The sequence below is a fragment of the Eleutherodactylus coqui genome, chromosome 2 (assembly GCF_035609145.1).
Source record: "Eleutherodactylus coqui strain aEleCoq1 chromosome 2, aEleCoq1.hap1, whole genome shotgun sequence".
NCBI lineage: Eukaryota > Metazoa > Chordata > Amphibia > Anura > Eleutherodactylidae > Eleutherodactylus > Eleutherodactylus coqui.
Genome location: NC_089838.1, coordinates 2489069 through 2506161, shown reverse-complemented (window position 1 = coordinate 2506161; position 17093 = coordinate 2489069). Strand labels below are relative to the sequence as shown.

Genomic DNA, 17093 nt, shown 5'->3' with positions numbered 1-17093 from the left:
AACCCTACATAGGGTCCCAACCTGCGAAGGAGGCGCCGGAGATAAGCCGCATGCTGCGCTTCTTCCTAGCGGCAGTTTTTAGTCTTCTTTTTAATTGCACGAGACAGAAGGACGACTTGTTCCCAAAATGCAGATTCCTTGTTACCTCGGGGCAACATTAATAAGTGAAGATCAGCTTAAGAATTCACTTTGACTCTGCAACAAGTGCATCTGCCTCCTGTTCGCCCTCTGATAGTTCCGCCTGGACACCCTGAAATTGCAGGAGACAGCGGAGCTCCTGCAGAATATATGTGGCTGGATCCCTGTCATTAGCGATGACTGTCAGCTATGGAGCAGGTTGTGGTTTTACTACTTTGTACCACTAGGGGGCTGGCTTTGAATCTAACCCCTCACTAGGACTATTACCTGCAATGCTGAATTGATTGATATTTCTTTGCCTGTATGTGTCAGTCTTCACTGCAGCTCTGGAATTCTATTCATTAACTTTATAGGGAAAGACTGATAAGTAATGGAATATGGAACATGATCGCATGTGGAAAAATCAATTTTTCTGCCCACGTTGTGCTTTGGGAATTACGTAACGTCTACACGGGGACTTTGGCTGTGATACAGTCACGCAACCAAGTATCACCAGGCAGCCGATACCGTACCTTGCACCCTCATGGATGACGATGGGGTTGTGGTGTGACTTGCAGGTTTCTGCCACCGCGCAGACTGCAAAAACTTCATGGAGGTTGGATTTTTTGTGGTCTTCAGGTTGTTTTCGCAGTAACCATTGACTTCAATGATCATGGAAAGCTGTAGAGCTACACCACCGTGATCTCTGACCTGTGCCATGTCCAGAGTGTCTGTCTGTGTAGCTATAGCCTAAGTCCTGGAGCAGGAAAACTGATTTCCCCACAGTGACGATTATGAATAGAATGCCGAAGCTGCAGTGAAGACTGACACATACAGACAAAGCAGTAAAGTGAGAAATATTGATAGAGTCAGCCAAGCCAAGTATGCAGCCCTTGCGTGGGGTTAGCGATCTTCGGTTGCAAGACCGATGTTGCAGCCAAAGTCGCTGTGTAGCCCTAACACCATGGAGATAAATGAGAGTATTACATTCTAGGGTAGTTCAGAGAAGCTGGGAGAGCTGGCCAGAAATCTCTATGGCCATTTGTATGCAAATGAGTTTTTATCGCCACCTATTGGCAGGTTAGAAGCATTTTCCCAATTCTCATTTGCATAACTTTCCCCCAGGGAGCATTGCATGGCCTGTACTACCTTGGTGGTCTCCACAAGCAGAAGCAGTATCCCACTCTGACCTATGGAAGTTCAGAAACAGCCGTGGACTATGGCTTTGCTGGTAATACCCCTTTAGGTGAAGACTAGTTACCCTTGACATGTGGTAATCAGCAATAACTAGTAGCGCCCCCTATTTGGCCGGCACCGTGTACAGTGGCAACATTTCACAATTCACTGCAATTGACTAATTTCTCTTTATCTATATTGATTTCTTGGAAACAGCGGCACAAATAACGAGGGAAATCCATAAAGTCTTGGTCAAGTCCATTCATTTAACAGCCAATGGTCCAGAAATCCTGATATGGGACAAAATAGGCCCAAGCTGGAGCCAAAAACATGATACTTCTCACAGCTGAGGGTTTGTCACAATTGTATCCAGTCTAGAAACTTTGGGCTCCAGGCTGATACAATGTAACAAAGTCAGGACTGGGCAGGATACATTGTAACAGACCTCAGCTGGGAGGCTTCGGGGCAGGTATTCGGACTTAAAGGGGTTGTACCAGGATAGGGGATAACTATGATGGGTAGGGGTCTGACTGATGGGACCCGCACCAATCCCAAGAACAGGGGGCCCATGTCCCCATCTCCCCTTCACTGCATGCCCCCGAAGGAGGAGGGTGCAGTACGGAGACCGTGGTAACCCCCCACACATGTGCATCCTGGTTATGTTGGTTGATTTGCAGCATTATAGCAAGCCAATCCAGCTCCATACAAGGCGGCTGCCGGCTGTCTGTGGCAGCACACATCCGCCATCACTGCTAATGCTGATCGCAGCTGTTAACCCTCTAAATGCCCCGATCGTTATTCTGCGATCCCGAACGGCCATCCCACGATGCGATTGCGGAGTGCTGTTTGGTTGTCACAGCAACCGGGGGGCCTACTGAAGACCCCCCAGGGCTGCCATGAACACATGCCTATGAAGGCGTGCCTGTGGTTCACCTTCAAAGTCTGCCTGCCAAAATGTGGTGTAATGTAATACTGTGGTATTACATTATACTGTATGAGCGATCAAACAGTCGCAAGTTCAAGTCCTCTAAGGGGCTAAAAAAATGTAAAAATAAGTTTATTGTAATTGTTGGAAAAGTATTTTAATGTAAAAACATTCAGACGCGCCAACAGCTACATGCCTGCGTGACCGGGGCCTTACAGAAACAGCGCTACTCCTGTCCACTGGTTGTGTCTGGTACTGCAGCTCCGCTCCATTGAAGTGCTGGTTTTGAAAGAGAGCAGCCATGTTTTTTACCCTAGACAGTCCCAACTCAAACGGTTATGGCGCATCCGAATATGCCGGATTCTCTTCTGCAGTCCTTGCAGCCCACGTTGGTATCTCATGGGCACAGACTATAGTGGAGCTGGCAGCGCTTGCCCCACCCTCTCTTTTTCAGAGGCAGCTGGAAGATTCCGCAAACTACGGAGATTTGCATGTAATAACCGTCCCCCATTTTCTGGATTAAAGGTGTTTACTTAATAGCAATCTCGCCGCGGCCTCCGAGAGTCGGAAATCACAGCAAATGCAAAATGACTCATTTTTAGTCTGTTTGATGGAAGTTTGGAGCAAATGTCTTCAAATAAGCAGCGAGCATCAAAGCAAAGGCGTCTTTGAAGTCGTCCGCAGGAACCAAACCTCTAACCTGATGCGAATGTACCGTTAATGAAGGGAGCGATTTAGAAGTGCGCTTCCCCCTTAAATAATAATTCATGATCTCTTATACGGCTAACAAGTAAAGTAGAGCCCAGAGAGAGGGAGAGAAGCCAAAAAGCATATGAGTGCCACTGCTAAACAGGGTCACACCCCCTCTGCTATGCATCCACCTGCGGAGGTGTCAGTCTTCACTGTAGTTATGGCATTGTATTCAGAGACCAGGATGAGCAGCGCTATAGGTCACACATACCTCACATACTATCCATGGATTTTTGATGCCCGCAGGGATTGGCACTTAAGCCCGCCACTTACACAGTCGCAGGTGTGGGAACTCCACCCACTACTATCTAAAGATGTCATGATGGTAGCCCAGGTAAGAGAAAGGGCACTGTGGCTGGTGGCCTTATAGGTCATTGGTGCTCTTTTGCAGCTGGTGTACTTTTGGGGGCATTGCAGCAACCGCTCTTCAGGGGACATTGTGGTTGGTACGCTAATGAGGCCACTGTAGCTACTAACCCTATGGGGGCGCTGTGGTTCTCACTCTTATGTGGCCATTGGGCTGCCATTCTTATGGAGACACTCTTGCTGGCACTTTTATATACTATTTAGGAGCAATGTGGATAGTATTTTAATAAGGTAGAGTGGATGGCATTGTTATGTGGGCACCGGTTGACACTTTTACGGTAGCACTGTAGTTGGTTCTGTTATGGAGTTACTGTGGCTGGTATACTTATGGGGGCATTATGGATGGGTGGAGATGGGCACGGTATGGCGGGTTGGAGATGTGCACGGTATGGCGGGTTGGAGATGGGCACGGTATGGCGGGGTGGAGAGTGTGGGATGCTATACACATAGACAATGGTCAGGCCGTATAGTGGCTGCTTCAGTATGACTGCAGGAGCGGTTGATGGCGACTGGCAGGGATTGCAGTCTGTAGGTCAGGCAGCATGTTATCAGGTGGGGTACAGAGGGGTTTGGTTTAGGGGATATGGTATGCCTCGCTAAAGAGGCGCGTTTTTGGGGCACGCCTGAAGTTGTGTGTGTCGGGGATTGCCTGGATAGCTTTTAGTAGCGCCGTCCAGAGGACTGGTGCTGCTCTGGAGAAAACTAGGAGGCGGGAATAAGAGGTTCAAATTAAAGGGGTACTTAGTCTGATTTCATTAGCGGAGTGGAGGGCCCGGGCTGGGCGGTGGATTGAGATGAGGGATACAATGTAGGGTGGCGCGGTGGATGACGGATACACTGTAGGGCGGCGCGGTGCTGTGGATGAGGGATACAATGTAGGGTGGCGCGGTGGATGACGGATACACTGTAGGGCAGCGCAGCGCTGTGGATGAGGGATACAATGTAGGGTGGCGCTGTGGATGAGGGATACAATGTAGGGTGGTGCGGTGGATGACGGATACACTGTAGGGCGGCGCGGTGCTGTGGATGAGGGATACAATGTAGGGCAGCGCAGCGCTGTGGATGAGGGATACAATGTAGGGTGGCGCTGTGGATGAGGGATACAATGTAGGGTGGTGCGGTGGATGACGGATACACTGTAGGGCGGCGCGGTGCTGTGGATGAGGGATACAATGTAGGGCAGCGCAGCGCTGTGGATGAGGGATACAATGTAGGGTGGCGCTGTGGATGAGGGATACAATGTAGGGTGGTGCGGTGCTGTGGATGAGGGATACAATGTAGGGTGGTGCGGTGCTGTGGATGAGGGATACAATGTAGGGTGGTGCGGTGCTGTGGATGAGGGATACAATGTAGGGCAGCGCTGTGGATGAGGGATACAATGTAGGGTGGTGCTGTGGATGAGGGATACAATGTAGGGCGGCGCGGCGCTGTGGATGAGGGATACAATGTAGGGTGGTGCTGTGGATGAGGGATACAATGTAGGGTGGTGCTGTGGATGAGGGATACAATGTAGGGTGGTGCTGTGGATGAGGGATACAATGTAGGGTGGCGCAGTGGATGAGGGATACAATGTAGGGTGGCGCTGTGGATGAGGGATACAATGTAGGGTGGTGCTGTGCATGAGGGATACAATGTAGGGCAGCGCTGTGGATGAGGGATACAATGTAGGGTGGTGCTGTGGATGAGGGATACAATGTAGGGCGGCGCGGCGCTGTGGATGAGGGATACAATGTAGGGTGGTGCTGTGGATGAGGGATACAATATAGGGTGGTGCTGTGGATGAGGGATACAATGTAGGGTGGTGCTGTGGATGAGGGATACAATGTAGGGTGGCGCAGTGGATGAGGGATACACTGTAGGGCGGCGCGGTGCTGTGGATGAGGGATACAATGTAGGGCAGCGCAGCGCTATGGATGAGGGATACAATGTAGGGTGGTGCTGTGGATGAGGGATACAATGTAGGGCGGCGCGGCGCTGTGGATGAGGGATACAATGTAGGGTGGTGCTGTGGATGAGGGATACAATGTAGGGTGGTGCTGTGGATGAGCGATACAATGTAGGGTGGTGCTGTGGATGAGGGATACAATGTAGGGTGGCGCAGTGGATGAGGGATACACTGTAGGGCGGCGTGGTGCTGTGGATGAGGGATACAATGTAGGGCGGCGCGGCGCTGTGGATGAGGGATACAATGTAGGGTGGTGCTGTGGATGAGGGATACAATGTAGGGCGGCGCGGCGCTGTGGATGAGGGATACAATGTAGGGTGGTGCTGTGGATGAGGGATACAATGTAGGGCGGTGCGGCGCTGTGGATTAGGGATACAATGTAGGGTGGTGCTGTGGATGAGGGATACAATGTAGGGTGGTGCTGTGTATGAGGGATACAATGTAGGGCGGTGCGTCGCTGTGGATAAGGGATACAATGTAGGGTGGTGCGGCGCTGTGGATTAGGGATACAATGTAGGGTGGTGCTGTGGATGAGGGATACAATGTAGGGCGGTGCGGCGCTGTGGATGAGGGATATAATGTAGGGTGGCATGGTGCTGTGGATGAGGGATATGATTTAGGGCGGCGTGGCGCTGTGGATGAGCGATACAATGTAGGGTGGCGCAGTGGATGAGGGATACACTGTAGGGCGGCGCGGTGCTGTGGATGAGGGATACAATGTAGGGCGGCGCGGCGCTGTGTATGAGGGATACAATGTAGGGTGGTGCTGTGGATGAGGGATACAATGTAGGGTGGTGCTGTGGATGAGGGATACAATGTAGGGCGGCGCGGCGCTGTGGATGAGGGATACAATGTAGGGTGGTGCTGTGGATGAGGGATACAATGTAGGGCGGTGCGGCACTGTGGATTAGGGATACAATGTAGGGTGGTGCTGTGGATGAGGGATACAATGTAGGGCGGTGCGGCGCTGTGGATTAGGGATACAATGTAGGGCGGTGCTGTGGATGAGGGATACAATGTAGGGCGGTGCGGCGCTGTGGATTAGGGATACAATGTAGGGTGGTGCTGTGGATGAGGGATACAATGTAGGGCGGTGCGGCGCTGTGGATTAGGGATACAATGTAGGGCGGTGCTGTGGATGAGGGATACAATGTAGGGCGGTGCAGTGCTGTGGATGAGGGATACAATGTAGGGCGGTGCGGCGCTGTGGATTAGGGATACAATGTAGGGTGGTGCTGTGGATGAGGGATACAATGTAGGGCGGTGCGGCGCTGTGGATGAGGGATACAATGTAGGGGGGCGCTGCGCTGTGGATGAGGGATACAATGTAGGGTGGTGCGGCGCTGTGGATAAGGGATACAATGTAGGGCGGTGCGGCGCTGTGGATGAGGGATACAATATAGGGGGGCGCTGCGCTGTGGATGAGGGATACAATGTAGGGGGCGCTGCGTTGTGGAGGGCTTTATAGATGAAGGTAGTGAGTTTAAATTGAATTCTGTATTTGACGGGCAGCCAGTGCAGTGACCGGCACAGGACAGAGGCGTCCGAGTAGCAACTGTACAAGAAGATGAGCCTGGCTGCTGCATTCAGGATGGATTGGAGGGGTAGAGTCTGGTGCAGGGGGCCGATCAGCAGCGAGTTGTTAAACTCCAGCCGGCAGTGGATGAGGCTACAGTGAGCGTTTTTTCAGCGAGTCCGCGGTGAGGAAGGGGCAGATTCTTGCGATGTTCTTGAGGTGCAGCTGACCTGTTCGGGCCACAGATTGGATGTGGGGGGTAAAGGAGAGATCAAAGTCATTTATGACCCCAAGGCAGCGGGCGTGCTGGGAGTTATGGTGCCACACACTGAGATGGAGATGTCAGGATGAGGGCGGTTAGTAGAGGACGGAAACACCAGCAGATCAGTTTTAGGTAGAGAGAAGACATAGTGTCAGAGACAGCGGATGGACAGTTGGTGGTGTTCTGGAGGACCGGCGCTGTGATGTCGCAGGAGGAGGAGTATAACTGGGTGTCGTCAGCATAGAGATGGTACTGAAAGCCAAATCTCCTGATGGTTTGTCCAATAGGGGCTGTGTAGATGGAGAAAAGGAGGGGGCCGAGGATCAAGCCCTGCGGGACCCCAACAGCAAGGGGAAGAGGAGAGGAGGGGGCCGAGAGCCGAGCTCTGGGGGACCCGAACAGCAAGGCAAAGAGAAGAGGAGGGGCCGAGAACCAAGCTCTGGGGGACCCGAACAGCAAGGAGGAGAGGAGGGGGCCGAGGATCGAGCCCTGCGGGACCCCAACAGCAAGGGGAAGAGGAGAGGAGGGGGCCGAGAGCCGAGCTCTGGTGGATCCGAACAGCAAGGGGAAGAGGAGGGGAGGGGGCCGAGAACCGAGCTCTGGGGGACCCGAACAGCAAGGGGAAGAGGAGGGGAGGGGGCCGAGAACCGAGCTCTGGGGGACCCGAACAGCAAGGGAAAGAGAAGAGGAGGGGCCGAGAACCAAGCTCTGGGGGACCCGAACAGCAAGGGGAAGAGGAGGGGAGGGGGCCGAGGACGAGCCCTGGGGGACCCCAACAGCAGGGGGGAGAGGAGGAGGGGAGGTAGAGCCAGCAAAGGAGACACTGAATGAGCAGTCAGTGAGGTAGGCGGAGAACCAGGAGAGGGCAGTGTCTTTTAGTCTGAAGGTGGGAAGCATACTGAGGAGGAGTTTGTGGTCAACAGTGTGAAAAGCTGCTGAGAGATCGAGGAGGATCAGTAGGGAGTAGTCGCCTCTCGATTTAGCCATCAGAAGGTCATTTGACACTTTAGTCAGGGCGGTTCCTGTTAAGGGCTGAGAGGGGAGTGAAAAGTATCAAAGAGTCATTTAGGGTTGTGCGATAGTGAGGAGGATAGTGAGGAGACGAGAGGTGAAGTAGACTTGTTTGGTGCGGTGGAGGGCGAGGTTGTAGTTTCTCAGCATGAATTCGTAATGAAGAAAGTCTGCAGACTTTTGAGACTTTCTCTACAGCCGTTCAGCACTACTCGAGGACCGCCGGATGAAGTGTGTTTGAGGCGTGACCCAGGGTTGCCGCGGTCTGCATCGGATGGCTCGGGTCACGGGGGGCGCCGCTTCATCCAGGGCATGTTTGAGAGCGGTGATGTAGTGAGCTGCAGCCAGGTTGGGGAGATGACTATAGGGGACAGAGAGAACTGTAGGGACTATATATATATATATATATATATATATATATATACAGGAGAGGAGAGAGATAGGGGACGGAGAGGACCGTAGGGACTCAGCAAAATCATGGGTGTGAATGGCCTTAAGGTTCCTGTAGGTACTATAAGTAGGTGGGTGTGGAGAGATGTTAGGGAGCGTGACAGAGAAAGAGAGGAGGTTATGATCCGAGAGCGGGAGAGGGGAGTTAGTGAAGTTGGAAGCAGAGCAGAGAGGAGTAAGACCAGATCCAGAGTATTGCCATCCCTGTGAGTGGGAGAAACCAAGGGAGGAGGTGAAAGGCAGATGGGGAGTTGGGGTCATTAGTGGGGATTTTGAAGTCTCCTAGGTTGAGGGTTGGAATTTCGCAGGAGGGGAAGTGGGGAAGCCAGGCAGCAAAGTGGTCCAAAAACAGGCGAGCAGCACCTGGGGGGCGGTAGATAACTGCTACTCGCATGGAGAGCGGGCGGAAAAGCCGTAGCGTATGTACCTCAAACAATGGGAAGGTGAGTGAGGGTACCGGGGGGCACTATAGCTATAGTAGTACTGTTTGGGGGGCACTGTGGCAGGCAGTGTTATGGGTGTACTGTGCCTCTATTTTAGTGACCGGTACTGTTATAGGAGCCACAGTGTCTGACTGTAATTTAGGTGCACTGTGACTGTTACTTTAAAGGGGGCACTGATTGGTTGGCACTCTTGTTGGACACTGCAGCTAGAACTACTCTTGGGGCATCGTGGCTGGTACTGTTATAGGGGCACTGTGGCTGAGACTCTTATGGTGGCAGTATTATTGGGTCACGGTGGCTGCTACTGTTCTGAGTTTTGGGGCTTTTGGCAATCATGTACCATAGTTAGAATTCATTAGGCCGGGAGCAATGTGGAGGTATGGTTTTGTATATTATGGGGTGGGGCATTAGTCTGCCAAGTCATAGTAATATGGGGACCTCTGCAAAACATTGAATTATTGGAGGAGCCATCTTCATAAGGAAGTAATACTGCCCCCTGTGGCTGAAATCTATGTAACATAACGTAATGGAGTCATTCACTCTGGCAGAGAACAGGTTAAACATGAAAATCTCAAACTAACGGTCGCAGATATTGAGCGAGAGCCTGTCTGCGCCATCACCGCCGCTCGTGCATAATAATGACACTTATAATAGGTCTCGGCAAGGATTTATCGGAATGACTAGGAGTCAGACTCCAAGAAGAGCATCAAAGGGGATCAATGACCTGAAGGTGGGCTGCCAATACAGTCACAGGCCATGCAGTAAATAGAGGGTCCCCACAAATGGCTGAAGCACAACGGTCGCGCTTGGCAGCGTCCCCCTTCCATAAACGTTGGAGGTGTGTTGGCGGGTTGTGTCAGTGTAGTTCAGGGTCCAAGAACCATCTGCTGTCTATACCAGGCAACCTAAATACACTCTTTGTCAAAAACACTCCGGCCCCCAGAAGACGTTGTTGTGTTGCTGCAGATCCCGGCATGCGGCTCCATCTCAGACAGATATACAAATGATGAGAGTTGTGGGGATTTAGATGGACGGTCTTGTCACTGGAGGCCCTAGAATTGGTTTCCCCCTTGGCCTCCATAAAGGCTCTCGGAGGCTCCTTGTGTATCGTGGACCTCTTTTACTTTGACCAAGTGGCTGTCCCCCTCGAGAGGCGACTACAGTAGCTTGTAGCCATTCAGTCTCCATAGAAAGTCCATTAAGCCCCAGAAGCCCCAAAGGCACGTTCCGTGGTCAGTGACACACGCCGGATGGACCGCAGGCAGCGTGGGAAGAGAGGCGTTAAGTAAAGCTGACATCCACTGTCTCCGCACCTTATGCAATGTGTAAATGATGTTTCTCGGTCTGTTCTCAGCCAGAAGATTCGCAGTTTTCGCATTTCCTCTGAAGATGTTTATGGTGTTGGGTTTCTGGAGTTCACGACAAGCTGTGCTGAGCCCATTACCAGCTGAGATGTAAAATGTGGCGCAGGAAAGGGAGGAGGGGGCGATTGCTGCGACAGATAAAAGGAGCGTTATGTAAGCTGATCACTACATGAAGCATCTGAGGTCGGGGGAACATTCACGAACGCGCAGCAGGGCGCCCCGTAACATGGATTATCAATTGTTCTGGATCATTAGACACTCAGAGAACCTCCAGGCTGATGGCAAAAAATCTGTCGCCGTCACGTTGTTTTCCTGACTTTTGGTTGAATTCTTTCTTTCTGATCAGTCATCTAATTTTGGTCACATGAGATTTAACGCCATAAATATCCTAACCGTGTCAATAAAAACAAGATGGCGCCTCGGAATGTAGCAAGTAGGTCAACTGGGCACCGCGTAAAATCATTCCCGCTGTTATGTGACTGAATGGTTGGTTGAATGATTGGGCTATTGTTAGTGTTTTGATTAGACTGTAGATTGATTGATTGGACTGTTGGTTGATTAGTGTATTCATTGATTGATTGGACTGTTGGTTGATTAGGTGGTTGGTTCATTGGTTGGACTGTTCATTAGGTGATTGGACTGTTGATTGATTAGATGGTTGGTTCATTGGTTGGACTGTTGGATGATTAGATGGTTGGTTCATTGGTTGGACTGTTCATTAGGTGATTGGACTGTTGGTTGATTAGATTTTTGGTGAGACTTTTGGCTGATTAGTTGATTGGACTGTTTATTGGACTACTTATTGATCAGACGGCTGGTTGGTTATTGGGTTGGTTGATGAACTGTTCATTGAGCATCTGGCATGTAGATTGATTGATTGATTGACTGGACTGCACAAACACGGGACTCAACAGGGCAAGTGAGCAAGAATCGCTCTTTCCTCGAAGTCACGCAGTTTTCAGCTCACCTAAAAACGGAGCAACTGTTGGCCCAAGTAAACAAGTAGTCCTTTATCTTTGATCGACTGCATGGAGGCGGGCGGTTTGAAGAGATCTCCACATGTTCAGCTTCCATTCAGAGAGGGATCACTGTGTGAAAGCCCAGGAGCAATAATCAGTGGGACAACTCTCAGGCCATATAGTGCCCAACAGTCTCCGGACTCTTTCACACAAGCGTATATCGCCCGCCATTTTGGAACTTTGTTTTGGCCAATATATGCCAGCGGGTCCCATAGACTCCTATGGGAACAGGGAAAGAGAAGGGAGGGGGAGGCATTTTTGCAGCATCCAACGCTGCAAAAAGCTTACAGGCGCCTCTATATAGGCACTGGAAGGCATCCAGAGGATTTTGGCAGAGCGAGGGTTTTCCGGGGCGCGGCTTATTTTTTTGCTAAAAACGACGCTCGCGGTTATGTGAATGGACGAGAAAACGCTGCCCATGATCGCATAAAAACGCCCATTCAGGCTCTTATACGGAGCAGGCGTGAAAACGTTAAGACGCAGCCATAGGAGTTTTTACGTGCGCCAGCCAGTGCCGTAAAAACGTATTCCCGGGTGCACAAATCTAACATTTGTGCATCCGTTCAGACAGCATAGCCCCGGCGCATATACGCCAAGGCCACAATGCCGTTGGGCGCGGGGGGACAGCTTAGCAGCAACTAGCACTGCTAAACTATGTCAGCTGGCTCTATTGAGTCAGTTGAAGGATTTCACCCCGGCCGACAGAATTCTGGGGTACGGTGTATGAATCGGCGAGAAAACGTGAGATTTAGCTACGACTTGGCTGCGGCTTTCTCTCGTCCATGCGTTTTGCGTCCCTGATGTGGCCGTCCAAAAGATGCCTGACCTGCGTGAAAGAGGCCTCAGGGTGTTCATACACAGTGGGTCCATTGATTGGGGTATTAGGTTTTTGATTGGACTATGGGGGGGTAAATTAATCGAATAATAGATTGGATTAATAATTCATTTGGGAATTGGTTAATTAGTTGATTGTTTAGCATTTTGGATAATTGATGACTCTGCGTTCAAACACGACAAAAACTACTTGCGGTTGAAACCCGCCCAGCCATAGCAGCCAATGGCCGCATGATCTGCCCATCCTGAGTGCCCATACACTGCTAACTGGGCAGCACAGCCTACACGCACCTCTATGGTACATTCCGGAAGCTTTTTACCATTCAACAAAAACCACTAAATATACGAGCCGCCCGACCTGATTGGTTTAGAAGATTTGGGGGATACATTGACTAAATGATTGGCTATTAATTGTTTTAATTATTGCTTGACTGATCGGTTGATCCATTTCTTTTTTCCTAGGGGTGATACTGTTGCTGCTGGACAAGTTACGCAAGATGAAATGGGAGCAGATGTGGCGTCTGACGGCAGAACGGGAACTGATGAGCATGCTATCTACCTCCTTGGCTGATCAAGTGAGCGCACAACTATGATATCTGTGGCATATTCAGTGGTGCTAATATTCATGTCCGGCCTCATCTTCTCATATCTCCCTGTGAGAACAAGATCCATGTGTCGCCTTCACTTATAATAACCCAGTAAGAGCAGATGAATATTTAATGTCAACAAAATATAGAACTGCGGGCACAAAGCAGGTAGAGTAGAAGCAAGAGCCTGTGTGCCTGGCATCATGATGCCAGCATTAACTCTGGTCAGGATCTCTGCAACAGAGCAGAAGAGCCCGGTAATACTCCATGTATATAAGAGACGGTGATAATAGTTGTAGTACTGCCCCCTATGTACAAGAATATAACTACTATAATACTGCCCCCTATGTACAAGAATATAACTACTATAATACTGCCCCCTATGTACAAGAATATAACTACTATAATACTGCCCCCTATGTACAAGAATATAACTACTATAATACTGCTCCTATGTACAAGAATATAACTACTATAATACTGCTCCCTATGTACAAGAATATAACTACTATAATACTACCCCCATGTACAAGAATATAACTACTATAATACTGCCCCCTATGTACAAGAATATAACTACTATAATACTGCCCCCTATGTATAAGAATATAACTACTATAATACTGCTCCTATGTACAAGAATATAACTACTATAATACTGCCCCCTATGTACAAGAATATAACTAATATAATACTGCCTCCTATGTACAAGAATATAACTACTATAATACTGCCCCCTATGTACGAGAATATAACTACTATAATACTGCCCTCTATGTACAAGAATATAACTACTATAATACTGCCTCCTATGTATAAGAATATAACTACTATAATACTGCTCCTATGTACAAGAATATAACTACTATAATACTGCCCCCTATGTACAAGAATATAACTAATATAATACTGCCTCCTATGTACAAGAATATAATTATTATAATACTGCCCTCTTTGTACAAGAATATAGCTACTATAATACTGCCCCTATGTACAAGAATATAACTACTATCATACTGCCCCCTATGTACAAGAATATAACTACTATAATACTGCCCCCTATGTACAAGAATATAACTACTATAATACTGCTCCTATGTACAAGAATATAACTAGTATAATACTGCCCCCTATGTACAAGAATATAACTACTATAATACTGCCCCCTATGTACAAGAATATAACTACTATAATACTGCCCCCTATATGCAAGAATATAACTACTATAATACTGTCCCCTGTGTACAAGTATATAACTACTATAATACTGCCCAGTATGTACAAGAATATAACTACTATAATACTGCTCCCTATGTACAAGAATATAACTACTATAAAACTGCCCCTATGTACAAGAATATAACTACTATAATACTGCCCCTATGTACAAGAATATAACTACTATAATACTGCCCACTATGTACAAGAATATAACTACTATAATACTGCCCCCTATGTACAAGAATATAACTACTATAATACTGCTTCTATGTACAAGAATATAACTACTATAATACTGCCCCCTATGTACAAGAATATAACTACTATAATACTGCCCCCTATATACAAGAATATAACTACTATAGTGCTGTCCCCTATATACAAGAATATAACTACTATAATACTGCCCACTATGTACAAGAATATAACTACTATAATACTGCCCCCTATGTACAAGAATATAACTACTATAATACTGCCCCCTATGTACAAGAATATAACTACTATAATACTGCTTCTATGTACAAGAATATAACTACTATAATACTGCCCCCTATGTACAAGAATATAACTACTATAATACTGCCCCCTATATACAAGAATATAACTACTATAGTGCTGTCCCCTATATACAAGAATATAACTACTATAATACTGCCCCCTTATGTACAAGAATATAACTACTATAATACTGCTCCTATGTACAAGAATATAACTACTATAATACTGCCTCCTATGTACAAGAATATAACTGCTATAATACTGCCCCCTATATACAAGAATATAACTACTATAATACTGCCCCCTATGTACAAGAATATAACTACTATAATACTGCCCCCTATGTACAAGAATATAACTACTATAATACTGCCCCCTATGTACAAGAATATAACTACTATAATACTGCCCCCTATGTACAAGAATATAACTACTATAATACTGCCCCCTATGTACAAGAATATAACTACTATAATACTGCCTCCTATGTACAAGACTATAACTACTATAATACTGCCCCCATGTACAAGAATATAACTACTATAATACTGCTCCTATGTACAAGAATATAACTACTATAATACTGCCCCCTATGTACAAGAATATAACTACTATAATACTGCTCCTATGTACAAGAATATAACTACTATAATACTGCCCCCTATGTACAAGAATATAACTACTATAATACTGCTCCTATGTACAAGAATATAACTACTATAATACTGCCTCCTATGTACAAGAATATAACTACTATAATACTGCCTCCTATGTACAAGAATATAACTACTATAATACTGCCCCCTATGTACAAGAATATAACTACTATAATACTGCCCCTATGTACAAGAATATAACTACTATAATACTGCCCCCTATGTACAAGAATATAACTACTATAATACTGCCTCCTATATACAAGAATATAACTACTATAATACTGCCTCCTATGTACAAGAATATAACTACTATAATACTGCCTCCTATGTACAAGAATATAACTACTATAATACTGCCCCCTATGTACAAGAATATAACTACTATAATACTGCCCCTATGTACAAGAATATAATTACTATAATGCTGCTCCTATGTACAAGAATATAACTACTATAATACTGCCCCCTATGTACAAGAATATAACTACTATAATACTGCCCCCTATGTACAATATAACTACTATAATACTGCCCCCTATGTACAAGAATATAACTACTATAATACTGCTCCCTATGTACAAGAATATAACTACTATAATACTGCCCCCAATGTACCAGAGTATAACTACTATAATACTGCCCCCTATGTACAAGAATATAACTACTATAATACTGCTCCTATGTACAAGAATATAACTACTATAATACTGCCCCCTATATACAAGAATATAACTACTATAATACTGCTCCCTATGTACAAGAATATAACTACTATAATACTGCCCCCTATGTACAAGAATATAACTACTATAATACTGCCCCCTATGTACAAGAATATAACTACTATAATACTGCTTCTATGTACAAGAATATAACTACTATAATACTGCCCCCTATGTACAAGAATATAACTACTATAATACTGCCCCCTATATACAAGAATATAACTACTATAGTGCTGTCCCCTATATACAAGAATATAACTACTATAATACTGCCCCCTTATGTACAAGAATATAACTACTATAATACTGCTCCTATGTACAAGAATATAACTACTATAATACTGCCTCCTATGTACAAGAATATAACTGCTATAATACTGCCCCCTATATACAAGAATATAACTACTATAATACTGCCCCCTATGTACAAGAATATAACTACTATAATACTGCCCCCTATGTACAAGAATATAACTACTATAATACTGCCCCCTATGTACAAGAATATAACTACTATAATACTGCCCCCTATGTACAAGAATATAACTACTATAATACTACCTCCTATGTACAAGAATATAACTACTATAATACTGCTCCTATGTACAAGAATATAACTACTATAATACTGCCCCCATGTACAAGAATATAACTACTATAATACTGCTCCTATGTACAAGAATATAACTACTATAATACTGCCCCCTATGTACAAGAATATAACTACTATAATACTGCTCCTATGTACAAGAATATAACTACTATAATACTGCCTCCTATGTACAAGAATATAACTACTATAATACTGCCTCCTATGTACAAGAATATAACTACTATAATACTGCCCCCTATGTACAAGAATATAACTACTATAATACTGCTCCTATGTACAAGAATATAACTACTATAATACTGCCCCCTATGTACAAGAATATAACTACTATAATACTGCTCCTATGTACAAGAATATAACTACTATAATACTGCCTCCTATGTACAAGAATATAACTACTATAATTCTGCCTCCTATGTACAAGAATATAACTACTATAATACTGCCCCCTATGTACAAGAATATAACTACTATAATACTGCCCCTATGTACAAGAATATAACTACTATAATACTGCCCACTATGTACAAGAATATAACTACTATAATACTGCCTCCTATATACAAGAATATAACTACTATAATACTGCCTCCTATGTACAAGAATATA

At 46.3% G+C, this 17093-nt stretch overlaps 1 protein-coding gene across 1 annotated transcript in view; it reads left to right on the top strand.

Moving 5' to 3' along the window:
• Window positions 1-17093, top strand: part of LARGE1 (LARGE xylosyl- and glucuronyltransferase 1) — a 446230-nt gene that overhangs the window by 393013 nt on the left and 36124 nt on the right. The window contains exon 8 of the mRNA XM_066590172.1: window positions 12641-12753. Coding sequence (XP_066446269.1) covers window positions 12641-12753 — 113 coding nt within the window. The remainder of the gene's footprint in view (window positions 1-12640; window positions 12754-17093) is intronic.